Source organism: Nerophis ophidion, linkage group LG06 (assembly GCF_033978795.1).
Source record: "Nerophis ophidion isolate RoL-2023_Sa linkage group LG06, RoL_Noph_v1.0, whole genome shotgun sequence".
Lineage (NCBI taxonomy): Eukaryota > Metazoa > Chordata > Actinopteri > Syngnathiformes > Syngnathidae > Nerophis > Nerophis ophidion.
In genome coordinates, this window is record NC_084616.1 from 17,660,423 (window position 1) to 17,676,125 (window position 15,703).

Here is a 15,703-nt window from a genome sequence, read left to right on the forward strand (position 1 = left end):
TGTTGTAACTTGGCTTGGCGTTGTCTTGCTAAAATAAGCAGGGGCGTCCATGATACCGTTGCTTGGATTGCAACATATGTTGCTCCAAGACCTGTATTTATCTTTTGTATTAATGGTGCCTTCACAGATGTGTAAGTTACCCATGCCTTGGGCACTAATACACACCCATACCATCACAGATGCTGACTTTCGAACTTTGCACCTCTAAACAGTCCGGATGGTTCTTTTCCTCTTTGTTCTGGGGGACACAAGTGTCCAAAAACAATTTGAAATGTGGAATCGTCAGACCACAGAAACACTTTTCCACTTTGCATCAGTACATCTTAGATGAGCTCGGGCCCAGTGAAGCGGCGGAGTTTCTGGGTGTTGTTTATATATGGCTTTGGGTTTGGATAGTAGAGTTTTAACTTGCACTTTCGAATGTAGCGACCAACTGTAGTTAATCGTCCTCTCCAAGGTTCTCATAGTCATCATTGTCACAGACGTCCCACTGGGTCATCATTGTCACCGACGACCCACTGGGTGTGAGTTTTCCTTGCCTTTATGTGGGCCTACCGAGGATGTTGTAGTGGTTTGTGCAGCCCTTTGAGACACTAATGTTTTAGGGCTATATAAGTAAACATTGATTGATTGATTGATTAATAACACTGGTTTTCGAAGTGTTCCCGAGCCCATGTGGCGATGTTCTTTACACACTGATGTCAGTTTTTAATGCAGTATCGACTGAGGGATCGAAGGTCACAGCCTTGCCACTTACATGCACTGATTTCTCCAGATTCTATGAATCTTTTGATGATATCATGGACCGTAGATGGTGAAATCCCTAAATTCCTTGCAATAGCTCTGTTGGACAATTCGCTTATGCGTTTGTTGACAAAGTAGTAACCCTCACCCCAACCTTGTTTGTGATTGACTGAGCATTTCACGGAAGCTGCTTTTATACACAATCATGACACCCACCTGTTCCCAATTAGCCTGTTCACCTGCGGGATGTTCCAAATAAGTGTTTGATGAGCATTCCTCAACGTTCTCAGTCTTTTTTGCCACTTGTGCCAGCTTTTTTGAAACTTGTTGCAGGCATTAAATTCCAAATGAGTTCATATTTTTTCAGTTGGAACATTACATATCTTGTCTTTGCAGTCTATTCAATTGAATATAAGTTGAAAAAGATTTGCAAATCATTGTTTTCGGTTTGTATGTCAATTTGTCATTCCTTTAGCTGCATGGTTTTGAATGTGTTTCACCACGACAAAGAAAAGGAAACCCCAAATATTTCAACCAGATATTATTTAGACAGGATGACGACATGACTTTGTACTGAAAAATGATACATCTCTCATACAAAAACATTCACAATTATTTTCCCTAACACAATTCTGCTCTTTGCTGTTTTCCGTGGCAGGTAAAGGAGGAAATTTTTAATAATAATAATAATAATAATAATAATTAAAGCTGCAAGCAGCGATGGACGGGACCGCTTTGGCTGCTGCCCCCGTGACCCAAACCCGGATAAGTGTTAGAAGATGGATGGATAGTAGCTACTATTAGCAAACAGATAAACTTACCAACTCAGCTAAATATCTTAACATCGACACACTGGCAAAAATGACATTTGTTAGGAACATTTTGTTTTAAAGGGTTTTTTGCCAACTTCCTGTTAATTTTTGTTGAAGGATGTCATTATTAAAATGTAGGTCTAAGTGAGACCTACATAGAGGTTTTTTTGTTTCATGTCTCTCCGACATTCCTACCGGGAGTTACAAGCAGTTTTGTCTGTGTTTTAAATAATAATGATAATAATAATAATAATTTTGCTGGTTCACGACAGGATTAATCTTCTCAGTTTTACCCAGGACAGGACTGTCAATTTTGTTCTTGGTTTAGTCCGAGTCGAGCCTCTCCAGCAGATCCACTGCAAACATGGGAACCACCTGTGTCGGGCACAATCAACACTGCAGTGACCTCTACTGGTTTTTGAAGGTACTACAACTCACTGCAAGTTGGGCTTGATCAACAATGCAGTGACCTCTACTGGTTTAGGACGGTACTACAAAAGTCTGAACGTGATGTCAAGAAGTGTCAGTCACCTGCACCATGACCAGCTTTTGGGATTTAGGGGTGGTCGGGTCCGGGTACTCCTCTCCGAAGCACAGTTCTATGCTGTAAAGAGGCGGCGTTCCCTTTCCTTGCAAAAAGCGCTGAAGATCTGCATAAAGAATGTTTCAGATTATTCAAATACAGGGGTGCAAAAAAGTATTTAGTCAGCCACCGATTGTGCAAGTTCTCCCACTTAAAATGATGACAGAAGTCTGTAATTTTCATCATAGGTACACTTCAACTGTGAGAGACAGAATGTGAAAAAAAAAATCCAGGAATTCACATTCTAGGAATTTTAAAGAATTTATTTGTAAATTATGGTAGAAAATAGGTATTTGGTCACTTCAAACAAGGAAGAGCTCTGGCTCTCACGGACCTGTAACTTCTTCTTTAAGAAGCTCTTTGGTCCGCCACTCGTTACCTGTATTAATGGCACTTGTTTGAACTCATTATCTGTATAAAACACACCTGTCCACAGCCTCAAACAGTCAGACTCCAAATTCCACTATGGCCAAGACCGGAGAGATGTCGAAGGACACCAGGAAAAGAATTGTAGACCTGCACCAGACTGGGAAGAGTGAATCTACAATAGGCAAGCAGCTTGGTGTGAAAAAATACACTGTGGGAGCAAATATCAGAAAATGGAAGACATACAAAACCACTGATAATCTCCCTCGATCTGGGGCTCCATGCAAGATTTCATCCCATGGGGTCAAAATGATCATGAGAACGGTGAGCAAAAATCCCAGAACAACACGGGGGACCTGGTGAATGACTTGCAGAGAGCTGGGACCAAAGTAACAAAGGTTACCATCAGTAACACACTACGCCGATAGGGAATCAAATCCTGCAGTGCCAGATGTGTCCCCCTGCTTAAGCCAGTGCATGTCCAGGCCCGTCTGACATTTGCCAGAGAGCACATGGGAGCATGTCATGTGGGCAGTTGGTATAAACTCAACTCGTCGTGTATGGAGGAAGAAGAATACTGAGTTGCATCCCAAGAACACCATACCTACTGTGAAGCATGGGGGTGGAAACATCATGCTTTGGGGCTGTTTTTCTGCTAGGGGGACAGGATGATTGATCCGTATTAAGGAAAGAATGAATTGTGAAATTTTGAGCCAAAACCTCCTTCCATCAGTGAAAGCTTTCAATGGTTGACCAAATACTTAATTTCCACCATAATTTACAAATAAATTCTTTAAAATTCCTACAATATGAATTTTTTTTTCACATTCTGTCTCTCACAGTTGAAGTGTACCTATGATGAAAATGACAGACCTCTGTCATCATTTTAAGTGGGAGAACTTGCACAATCAGTGGCTGACTAAATACTTGTTTGCCCCACTGTATTGTACAGGTTTTTGTGACCCAGGTAAAGTTCCTTTACCTTTGAGAAACGTTGAGTTGTCAAGCAATTTGAAGGTCTTCTCCCGGTCTAGTTTGTTGGGCCGATCGGTGTGCGGGGCCGAGGGACCGCTCCAGTACACCCTGCCCTGGCAGAAGCGCTTGATGAACACCCCTTCGGGGGCCACCCATAGGAGCACACCCCTCTCCAGGTGGCAGAGGAGGCGATTGATGGCTTCCAGGGTGAGCGCCGACATGTGTAAGGAGCTCGAGGGCGGAAAGGAAATCTGCTGTGGCGTGCAGGGCCCGTAAATACGCTCACTCGCTACCGGCCCCCGGCCCTGCAGGATGAAGCAGCCGTCCGGACTGGTGGTGGTGCTCACCAGCACCGTGCGGCCCTGGTACGAGAAGGTCACCCGCATGGTGAAATCTGCAAAAAACAACATGTGATGAGCGGGTTTTATCTCGCCGGCCTGGGTCTGGCCTGACTTACTTGCTATGTTGTGGATGGAGCTGCAGAGGGTCAGGGGATCAAAGTGCTGAGGGGGAACGTTTTTCCCAGTCCGCTCACAATACACGTGGTCCCTTATCGGCGCGTCTAGGGCACAGTGGAAGTCAGGAGTAGTCAGCACCTGTCCAAGTGAAGCTTGGACCATGGCATCACTTTAGTGGATGCCACGTCACCATGGTAACATGTCATCAATGTAGTGGATGCCACGTCACCATAACAACATTACATCACTTTAGTGGGTGCCTAGTAACCATGGTAACCCATTAGTGGATGCCTAGTCACCATGGCAACATGTCATCACTTTAGTGGATGCCACATCCCCATGGCAACATGTCATCACTTTAGTGGATGCCACGTCACCATGGCAACATGTCATCATTTAGTGGATGTCACATCATCATGGTAACATGTCATCACTTTAAGGTCGCCACATCACCATGGTAACCTGTCATCACTTTAAGGTCACCACATTACTTTGGTAACATGGCATCACTTTAGTGGATGCCACGTCACCATGGCAACATGTCATCACTTTAGTGAATGCCATGTTACCATGGTAACATGTCATCACTTTAGTAGATGCCACATCACTATGGCAACATGTCATCACTTTAGTAGATGTCACATCACTTTGGCAACATGTCAACACTTTAGTGGATTCCACGTCACCATGGTAACATGTCATCACTTAAGTGGATGCCACATCACCATGGTAACATGTAATCACTTTAAGGTCACCACATTACTTTGGTAACATGTCATCACTTAAGTGGATGCCACATCACCATGGTAACCTGTCATCACTTTAAGGTCACCACATTACTTTGGTAACATGTCATCACTTTAGTGGATGTCACGTCACCATGGCAACATGTCATCACTTTAGTGAATGCCATGTTACCATGGTAACATGTCATCACTTTAGTAGATGCCACATCACTATGGCAACATGTCATCACTTTAGTAGATGTCACATCACCATGGTAACATGTCATCACTTTGGTGGATGCCACATCACTTTGGCAACATGTCAACACTTTAGTGGATTCCACGTCACCATGGTAACATGTCATCACTTAAGTGGATATAACCTGTCATCACTTTAGTGGATGCCACGTCACCATGGTAACATGTCATCACTTAAGTGGATATAACCTGTCATCACTTTAGTGGATGCCACGTCACCATGGTAACATGTCATCACTTAAGTGGATATAACCTGTCATCACTTTAGTGGATGCCACGTCACCATGGCAACATGTCATCTGTTTAGTGAATGCCACTCACCATGGCAACATGTCACCATGGCAACATGTCATCACTTTCATAGATGCCCCATCACCATGGTAACATGTCATCACTTTGGTGGATGCCTAGTCACCATGTTTACAAGGCATCACTTTAATGGATGCCACATCACCATGGTAACATGTCATCACTTTGGTGGATGCCACGTCCCCATAACAACATGGCATCCCTTTAGTGGATGCCTAGTCACCATGTTAACAAGGCATCACTTTAATGGATGCCACATCACCATGGTAACATAGCATCACTTTAGTGGATGCCATGTCACCATGTTAACAAGGCATCACTTTAATAGATGCCACATCACCATGGTAACATGTCATTACTTGAGTGGATGCCACATCACCATGGCAACATGTCATTACTTTAGTGGATGCCACGTGACCATGGTAACATGTCATCACTTTAATGGATGCCACATCACCATGGCAACATGTCATTACTTTAGTGGATGCCACGTGACCATGGTAACATGTCATCACTTTAATGGATGCCACGTCACCATGGCAACATGTCATTACTTTAGTGCAGGGGTCGGAAACCCTTTTTGGCTGAGAGAGCCATAAATGCCAAATATTTAAAAATGTATTTCCGTGAAAGCTATATAATATATTTTTTAACACTGAATACAACTAAATGCGTGCATTTTTAAGTAGGACCAACATTGTCAAGAGTATAATAAGTCCCTCATTCTTTTTAATAACATTGTTATTCTGAAGCTAAACAATAATGAATAAAATACATCTTACCGTAAATACGACTTCTTGAACAGGTGCGGTAGGAAACGGACATATGAATTAAAATGCATGAGAATGTTTTATATTTTGAACTTTATTTTAACACTGCGATTACCCGCGGGATTATTAATTACTTATCCTGTTAAATAATTTCAGCTAAAATTTATCTGAGAGCCAAATGCAGTCATCAAAAGAACCACAACTGGCTCTAGAGCCATAGGTTCCCTACCCTTGCTTTAGTGGATGCCACGTCACCATGGTAACATGGCATCACTTTAGTAGACCTCAAGTCACCATGGTAACATGTCCTCACTTTAGTGTATGCCGCATCACCATGGCAACATTGCACTACATTAGTGGATGCCACGTCACAATGGCAACATGTCATCATTTCAGTGGTCACCATAGTAACATGTTATCACTTTATTGGATGCTACGTCACCATGGTAACATGTCATCGCTTTAGTGGTCACCACGTCCCCATGGTAACATGTTATCACTTTAGTGGATGCCACGTCACCATGGTAACATATCATCACTTTCATAGATGCCTCGTCACCATGGCAACATATTATCACTTTAGTGGTCACTACGTCACTATGGTAACATGTAATCACTATACTGGACGCCACGTCATCATTTTAACATGTCATCATCACTTTAGTGGATGCCACGTCACCATGGTAACATATAATCACTTTCATAGATGCCTCGTCACCATGGCAACATATTATCACTTTAGTGGTCACTACGTCACTATGGTAACATGTAATCACTATACTGGACACCACGTCATCATTTTAACATGTCATCATCACTTTAGTGGATGCCACGTCACCATGGTAACATGTCATCACTTCGATGGATGCCACGTCACCATGGCGACATGTCATCACTTTAGTGAATGCCACATCACCATGGCAACATGGCATCACTTAAGTGGATGCCTCGTCACCATAGCAACATGGCATCACTTAAGTGGATGCCTCGTCACCATGGCAACATGGCATCACTTAAGTGGATGCCACGTCACCATGGCAACATGTTATCGCTTTAGTGGTCACCACGTCACCATGGTAACATGTTATCACTTTCATGGATGCCACGTCACCATGGCAACATGTTATCGCTTTAGTGGTCACCACGTCACCATGGCAACATATTATCACTTTAGTGGTCACTACGTCACTATGGTAACATATAATCACTATACTGGATGCCACGTCACCATTTTTACTTGTCATCATCACTTTAGTGGATGCCACATCACCATGGTAACAAAACAGCACATTATTGGATGCAACGTCACCATGGTAACATAACAGCACATTATTGGATGCAACGTCACCATGGTAACATAACAGCACATTAGGGGACGCCACGGCACCATGGTAATATGTCCTCACTTTAGTGGATGCCACGTCACCATGGTAACATGTTATCACTTTGGTGTATGCTACGTCACAATGGTAACATGTCATCACTTTAGTGAATGCCATGTTACCATGGCGACATGGCATCACTTTAGAGGATGCCTAGTCACCATGGTGACAAGGCATTAATTTAATGGATGCCACATCACCGTGGTAACATGTCATCACTTTAATGGACGCCACGTCACCATGGCAACATGTAATCACTTCAGTGGATGCCACGTCACCATGGCAACATGTCATCACTTCAGTGGATGCCACGTCACCATGGTAACATGTCATCACCTAACCACCCATTAAACCTCTTCAGTGGACACCTAACCAATAATGAAAGTTAGCTATCAAAGAAGAACCCATGCTTGTGTTTGCAGCGCTTACCTGGTTCTTCTCCTCCTCCTCCATCTCTTTCTTCTTCTTCTTCTTCTTCTTCTTCTTCTTCTTCTTCTCCTTCTCCTTCTTTTCCTCCTTCTCTTTCTTTGCGGACTTGAAATGATCGCTTTGGAAAACAAACACAAAAAAAACGAGGCGGATGGCACAATCATCATTTTTGATGCACAGAAACCACTGCCTTGCTTTTCCTGACCTGGGATTCTGGACAAGCAGGGTTCTTTGGCGATTCCTCAGCTCGGGTGCTGTATTTAGTCTGTGCAGACTCTGTGGAGCACCAGCAGATGTAGTTAAGCCCGCATGTCAAACATATTTTCGTCCAAGGATTCTTCCTGTCTTTACCGGTCTGACCAGCTGGTCCAGGGCCTTGCCGGATGCGGTAGACCTTATAAGGCTCCGAGACGTCCTGCTGGCAGAGTTCCGGCACCACCTGGAAGTCTGTGCTCTTGTTGAGTGCACATCGCAGGCGAGTCTTCCACACGCTGGGGTTGGCCCGATCCTGTCCCTCCCGGTGTTTGCCTTTGTGCAAAGCCCAGGCCTGAAATATGTCCGCCAGCAATGACTCCCATTATTTCAGTGGATTCTTGGAGTGGACCAACAATGTTACCAAGATCCACACACCACGCCATGAACAGTGTGGGCGGTCTAGACTAGGACTCAGGGACGCAGGGGGAACCTATCCCAGCTGCACTCGGGCGGAAGTCAGGGTACACCCTGGACAAGGAATGTTGGGTACACCCTGGACTAAGAATTCAGGGTAGACCTTGGATGAAGAACTCAGGGTACACCCTGGACAAGGAAGGCTGGGTTCACCGTGGACAAGGAAAGCAGTGTACACCCTGGACTAGGAAGTCAGGGTAGAACCTGAATAAAAAAGTCAGGGTACACCCTGGACAAGGAAGGTAGTTTACACCGTGGACTAGGAAGTCAGTGTAGACCCTGGATAAAGAAGTCAGGGTACACCCTGGACAAGGAAGTTGGGGTACACTCTGGACTAGGAAGTCAGTGTACACCCTGGACAAGGAATGTGCGGTACATCCTGGACTAGGAAGTCAGGGTACACCCTGGACAAGGAAGGCATTGTACACCCTGGACAAAGAAGGTGGCGTACACCCTCGACTAGGAAGTCAAATTACACCCTGGACAAGGAAGGCAGCGTACACCGTGGCCAAGGAAAGCAGGGTACACCCTGGACAAGGAAGGCAGGGTACACCATGGCTAAGGAAAGCAGGGTACACCCTGGATAAAAAAGTCAAGGTACACCCTGGACTAAGAAGTCGGGGTAGAACCTGAATAAAGAAGTCAGGGTGCACCCTGGACAAGAAAGGAAGGGTACACCCAGGACAAGGAAGGCAGGGTACATCCTGGACTATGATTTCAGGGTAGACCTTGGATGAAGAAGTCAGGGTACTCCCTGGACAATGAAGGCAGGGTACATTGAATACACTGTGGACAAGGAAGGTGGCGTACACTCTCGACTAGGAAGTCAAGTTACACCCTAGACAAGGAAAGCAGTGTACACCCTGGTCAAGGAAGACATGGTACACACTGGATAAGGAAGGCGGTGTTCACCCGGGACAAGGAAGGCGGTGTACACCCTGGACAAGGAAGCTGACGTACACCCTGGACAAGGAAGGTGTTGTACACCCTGAACAAGGAAGGCAGAGTACACCCTGGACAACAAAGGTGGAGTAGACCCTGGACAAGTGTCCACATCATAACAACGCCAACACAGACAGACAAACACAAAACATTCACACTCACATTCACACACTAGGAACAATTTAGTGTTGACAATCAATCTATCCCCAGGTGCATGTCATTTGAGGTAAGAGGGGCCTATCCCCAGGTGCATGTTTTTAGAAGTGGGAGGGGCCTAACCCCAGGTGCATGTCATTTGAGGTAGGAGGGAGTTGGAGTACATGGAGAGAACCCACGCAGTCACGGGGAGAACATGCAAACTCCGCACAGAAAGATCCCGAGCCCGGGAATTGAACCCTAAACTTTCTCGCCTTTGAGGCATCGTGCTGCCTACATTTGATTCCCACAAGGTCAAAAAGATCGAGGCAAGAACAAAACGTTACATCTTTCACCAATGCAATCGAGGCTTCATATTCATATTCTTATTTGTAAGGACTATTTATGTCGGCCATCATTTTAGGTTGTAATAATAAATTGAGTCATCGAACAAGAGCTGAAGTCTTTCATATCCTTTCTGATATGCTGGCACGTTTAAGTGTGGGAAAAAAATCGTGAACCGAATATTACAACATTTTCACATGAAACTCTAATCTGGCTGTGAGCAGGCTACTGTGTCAACACATTTTGTTGTAATGAACACAAATACTATTTATATTGGGAGTAATCAGAGTCAGCCACCTCTTTTAAAGTTTTCAAACTATTGCAGTTATAAATATTAGTCGACATGTGATTTATTGACATAAATATTAGTCGACATGTGGTTTATTGACATCATCAAAATGGATTAAACTGATATTTGTGTAATTATAAGTAGACAGGCGATTTATTGAGATAAATAGATCGGATGAAATAAATAGTTGTGTAATTATTAGTCAAAATTTGATTTATTAACATCATCAAAATGGATGAAGTCGATATTTGTGTAATTATTAGTAGACATATGATTTATTAACATCATCAAAATGGATGAAATAATTATTTGTGTAATTATAAATCAACATGTGATTTACAAACATCAAAATGGATGAAATTAATATTTGTTTCATTAAAAGTCAACATTTGATTTATTAACATCATCAAAATGGATTCAATGATTATTTGTGTAATTATAAGAATGCATGTGATTTATTAACGTCATCAAAACGGATGAAAATAATATTTGTGTAATTAAAGGTCAACATATGTTGTATTAACATCATCAAAATGGATAAAATTAATATTTGTGTAATTATAAGTTGACATGTGATTTATTAACATCATCAAAATGGATGAAACTAATTTTTTGTGTAATTAAAAGTCAATGTTTGATTTATTAACATCATCAAAACGGATTAAATGAATATTTGTGTAATTATTAGTAGACATGTGATTTATTAACATCATCAAAATGGATAAAAATGTATATTTGTGTCATTATAATTAGACAGGTAATTTATTAACATCTGCGATGAGGTGGCGACTTGTCCAGGGTGTACCCTGCTTTCCGCCTGATTGTAGCTGAGATAGGCGCCAGCGCCCCCCGCGATCCCGAAAGGGAATAAGCGGTAGAAAATGGATGGATGGATGGATTTATTAACATAATTAGAACAGATTAAATAAATATTTGTGTAATTACAAGTTGACATGTGATTTGTTAACGTCATCAAAATAGATTAAATCAATATTTGTGTAACTATAAGTCGACATGTGATTTATTAACATCATCAAAATAGATTAAATTAATAGTTGTGTAATTATAAGTCAACATGTGATTATTTAACATCCTCAAAATGGATTAAACTAATATTTGTCTAATTCAAAGTCAACATGTGATTCATTAACATCATCAAAATATATGAAATGAATATTTGTGTAATTATAAGTCGACATGTGATTTATTGACATCTTCAAAATGAATTAAAAAATAGTTGTGTAATCATAAGTAGACATTTGAATTATTAACATAATTACAACGGATGAAATAAAAAGTTGTGTAATTAAAAGTCGACATTTGATTTATTAACATCATCAAAATGGATGAAATGAATATGTGTGTAATTATAAGTCGACATTTGATTTATTAACATGATTAGAACGGATGAAATAAACACTTGTGTAATTATAATTAGACATGTGATTTATTAACATCATCAAAATAGATTAAATTAATAGTTGTGTAGTAATAAGTCGACATGTGATTTATTAACATCATCAAAATGGATAAAAATTAATATTTGTGTTATTATAATTAGACATGTGATTTTTAAAAATAATTAGAACGGATGAAATAAACAGTTGTGTAATTATAAGTCGACATGTGATTTATTTAACATCATCAAAATGGATACAAATTTACATTTGTGTAATTATAATTAGACATGTGATTTATTAACATAATTAGAACGGATGAAATAAACACTTGTGTAATTATAATTAGACATGTGATTTATTAACATCATCAAAATAGATTAAATTAATAGTTGTGTAATTATAAGTCAACATGTGATTTATTAACATCATCAAAATAGATTAAATTAATAGTTGTGTAATTATAAGTCGACATGTGATTTATTAACATCATCAAAATGGATAAAAATTAATATTTGTGTAATTATAATTAGACATTTGATTTTTTAACATAATTACAACGGATGAAATTAACAGTTGTGTAATTATAAGTCAACATGTGATTTATTAACAACATAAAAATAGATTCAATTAATATTTGTGTAATTATGAGTCGACATGTGATTTATTAACAACATCAAAATAGATTAAATTAATAGTTGTGTAATTGTAAGTCAACATGTGATTTATTAACATCATCAAAATGGATGAAATGAATATGTGTGTAATTATAAGTCGACATTGGATTTATTAACATAATTAGAACGGATGAAATAAACACTTGTGTAATTATAATTAGACATGTGATTTATTAACATCATCAAAATAGATTAAATTAATAGTTGTGTAATTATAAGTCGACATGTGATTTATTAACATCATCAAAATGGATAAAAATTTATATTTGTGTAATTATAATTAGACATGTGATTTATTAACATCATCAAAATAGATCAAATTAATAGTTGTGTAATTATAAGTCGACATGTGATTTATTTAACATCATCAAAATGGATAAAAATTTACATTTGTGTAATTATAATTAGACATGTGATTTATTAACATAATTACAACGGATTAAATTAACAGTTGTGTAATTATAAATCAGCATGTGATTTATTAACAACATCAAAATGGATAAAAATTATTATTTGTATAATTATAATTAGACATGTGATTTATTAACATAATTAGAACGGATGAAATGAACAGTTGTGTAACTATAAGTCAACATGTGATTTATTAACAACTTAAAAATAGATTCAATTAATATTTGTGTAATTATGAGTCGACATGTGATTTATTAATAACAGCAAAATAGATTAAATTAATAGTTGTGTAATTATAAGTCGACATGTGATTTATTAACATCATCAAAATGGAAAAAAATTAATATTTGTGTAATTATTAGTAGACATGTGATTTACTAACATGGTCAAAAAGTGAACATCCATCCATTCTACCGCTTATTCCCTTTGCGGTAGCGGGGGTGGGGGTGGGGGGCGCTGGTGCCTATCTCAGCTACAATCGGGCGGAAGTCGGCGTACACCATGGACAAGTCGCCACCTCATCGCAGCCCCCCCCCCCCCTCCCCTCCCGAAAAAGTGAACATTTATGTTGTAAACTATTGTCGCTGAATAAAAAGTTAGTAATGACGTCATGTGAGGATTGTAGTTAGGCCATCTACCTGCAGCGAGACACCACGTGACCGCGTGGAAGCTTCGAAAACGTGTTGAAGTTTTGTTCATCGTGTGAATGTTGAAAAGTTGAAAAGTTGAGGTGTGAATATTTGCAAGCCTACCTTGAAGAGGGCGGCATCTTCTGTCTGCTTGTAGTCCTTCTTGGCCGCGTGCTTCCAGGGGATCCTGAACATGGTCTTGCCGGGGTCGTGCCAGCTCAGACCCTGGAACGCACCTGAGTCCACCTGCGCCAGCAGCCACTCCTTAAGGTGCTTCTTGGACCCCTCGTCCATCTTCATCGCACCTCCACGGCCACAGGGAGGTCGGCGAAGGTAAGGTGGCGAAGCTTCAACTCACCTCCGACGAGAGCGAAAGCGAAAGTGACGCAAAGCGCGCCTTTACTTTCGCTTTCCTTTCGCGAGATCCCCGGGTTTCATTTCGACCTTTTCCCAACTTCAACACAACAACAACAACTCTCTAAATGACTCCAACATATTTTTAGTGACTCTTTTGTGACATCGAACAAAACATTTGTAATAAGTAACTTAAACTATATACGTTATGTTGGGGTCGGAACCATGCGAGAGTGCGCGCGCACACTTACCACCGATGCGCGCGCAGTCGCAATAAGAAGTGACTTCAAAACTTTGCTGGCGTTTTACCTCGAAAGAAGATTGACAACTCCATTGTCGATGGATATATGTTCATAACAATATATATATCATTAGTATATCTATGATATATGTGTTACATACAGTATGTATCTATGATGATATGTTACATACGGTAGATAGCTATGATACTGGCTTCCTGTGCACATAAGATGTGACTTTCAGGTTTTACTACTTACGTATAAAATACTACACGGTCTAGCTCCATCCTATCTTGCCGATTGTATTGTACCATATGTCCCGGCAAGAAATCTGCGTTCAAAAGACTCCGGCTTATTAGTGATTCCTAGAGCCCAAAAAAAGTCTGCGGGCTATAGAGCGTTTTCCGTTCGGGCTCCAGTACTCTGGAATGCCCTCCCGGTAACAGTTCGAGATGCTACCTCAGTAGAAGCATTTAAGTCTCACCTTAAAACTCATCTGTATACTCTAGCCTTTAAATAGACCTCCTTTTTAGACCAGTTGATCTGCCGCTTCTTTTCTTTCTCCTATGTCCCCCCCTCCCTTGTGGAGGGGGTCCGGTCCGATGACCATGGATGAAGTACTGGCTGTCCAGAGTCGAGACCCAGGATGGACCGCTCGTCGGGACCCAGGATGGACCGCTCGCCTGTATCGGTTGGGGACATCTCTACGCTGCTGATCCGCCTCCGCTTGAGATGGTCTCCTGTGGACGGGACTCTCGCTGCTGTCTTGGATCCGCTTGAACTGAACTCTCGCTGCTGTCTTGGATCCGCTTTGAACTGAACTCTCGCGGCTGTGTTGGAGCCACTATGGATTGAACTTTCACAGTATCATGATAGACCCGCTCGACATCCATTGCTTTCGTTCCCCTAGAGGGGTTTTTTGTGTTTTCTCCTCTTTTAAACCGTTCAGTTTAGTGTTTTTTTTCATCTTTTATTCTCTACAAAAAACCTTCCGTAAAAGGAAAAAAAATGTACGACGGAATGACAGACAGAAATACTTAATTAATTAATTAAAGGTAAATTGAGCAAATTGGCTATTTCTGGCAATTTATTTAAGTGTGTATCAAACTGGTAGCCCTTCGCATTAATCAGTACCCAAGAAGTAGCTCTTGGTTTCAAAAAGATTGCTGACCCCTGGTTTAACCACACAAACACACGGTGATTCCTTGTTTAAAATTCCCAGAGGTGAAACTTTACTATGGATCAGAGCGGTCAAGCGAACATGAATCCCGACCGAATGTCAACGAGCGAGCAGGTTTCGGTGAGAAAATTGTAGTAAAAAGTCGCTTCTTACCGGATATCAGCTGAGCTTGTGCCGTCCATACAGCTTCCGTCGACTTCCCTGAGACATTGGTGTCAACACACCCGTGGACACACACCTCCGACTATCAGGTACTGTTAAACTCACTAAAACACTAGCAACACAATAGAAAGATAAGGAATTTCCCAGAATTATCCTAGTAATTGTGTCTAAAAACATCTGAATCCTTCCCAATGCATTTGCGTTTTTCTTAACTCGCTTTTTTTTTTTTTTCTAGTCCGTCGCTATCAATATCCTCAAACACAAATCTTTCATCCTCGCTCAAATTAATGGGGAAATTGTCGTTTTCTAGGTCTGAATAGCACTTTTTGTTGGAGGCTCCCATTATAATCATTGTGAATATGTGAGGAGCCCCCACACTTGTGACATCATCGTCTGCAGTGTTTCCCACAGGTCAGGCATCTATTTGTGGTGGTGTGGTTGGGCGGCGGGGGTGGGGGATAGT

The 15,703-nt window shown here is 41.1% G+C and overlaps 1 protein-coding gene across 1 annotated transcript; it reads right to left on the bottom strand.

The window, feature by feature from the left end:
- Window positions 1-1,270: 1,270 nt before the first annotated feature.
- Window positions 1,271-13,669, bottom strand: LOC133554310 (interferon regulatory factor 8-like). The gene is made up of 8 exons (XM_061902890.1): window positions 13,429-13,669; window positions 8,163-8,358; window positions 8,017-8,087; window positions 7,812-7,929; window positions 3,938-4,042; window positions 3,488-3,874; window positions 2,088-2,206; window positions 1,271-1,931 (listed from the first exon to the last, which is right to left on the bottom strand). The coding sequence occupies exons 1-8, from the start codon at window positions 13,603-13,605 to the stop codon at window positions 1,881-1,883; spliced, it is 1,224 nt and encodes a 407-aa protein (XP_061758874.1). The 5' UTR covers window positions 13,606-13,669; the 3' UTR covers window positions 1,271-1,880.
- Window positions 13,670-15,703: the final 2,034 nt, after the last annotated feature.

Excerpts from the sequence above, each read along its gene's own strand:
- LOC133554310 (XM_061902890.1), bottom strand. The coding sequence starts at position 13,605 with ATGAAGATGGACGAGGGGTCCAAGAAGCACCTTAAGGAGTGGCTGCTG. Across the intron at positions 7,930-8,016 it reads CTGCTTGTCCAGAATCCCAG|CGATCATTTCAAGTCCGCAA; the intron begins GTCAGGAAAAGC and ends TGTTTTCCAAAG. Across the intron at positions 4,043-7,811 it reads AGGAGGAGGAGAAGAACCAG|ACGCGCCGATAAGGGACCAC; the intron begins GTAAGCGCTGCA and ends ACTGTGCCCTAG.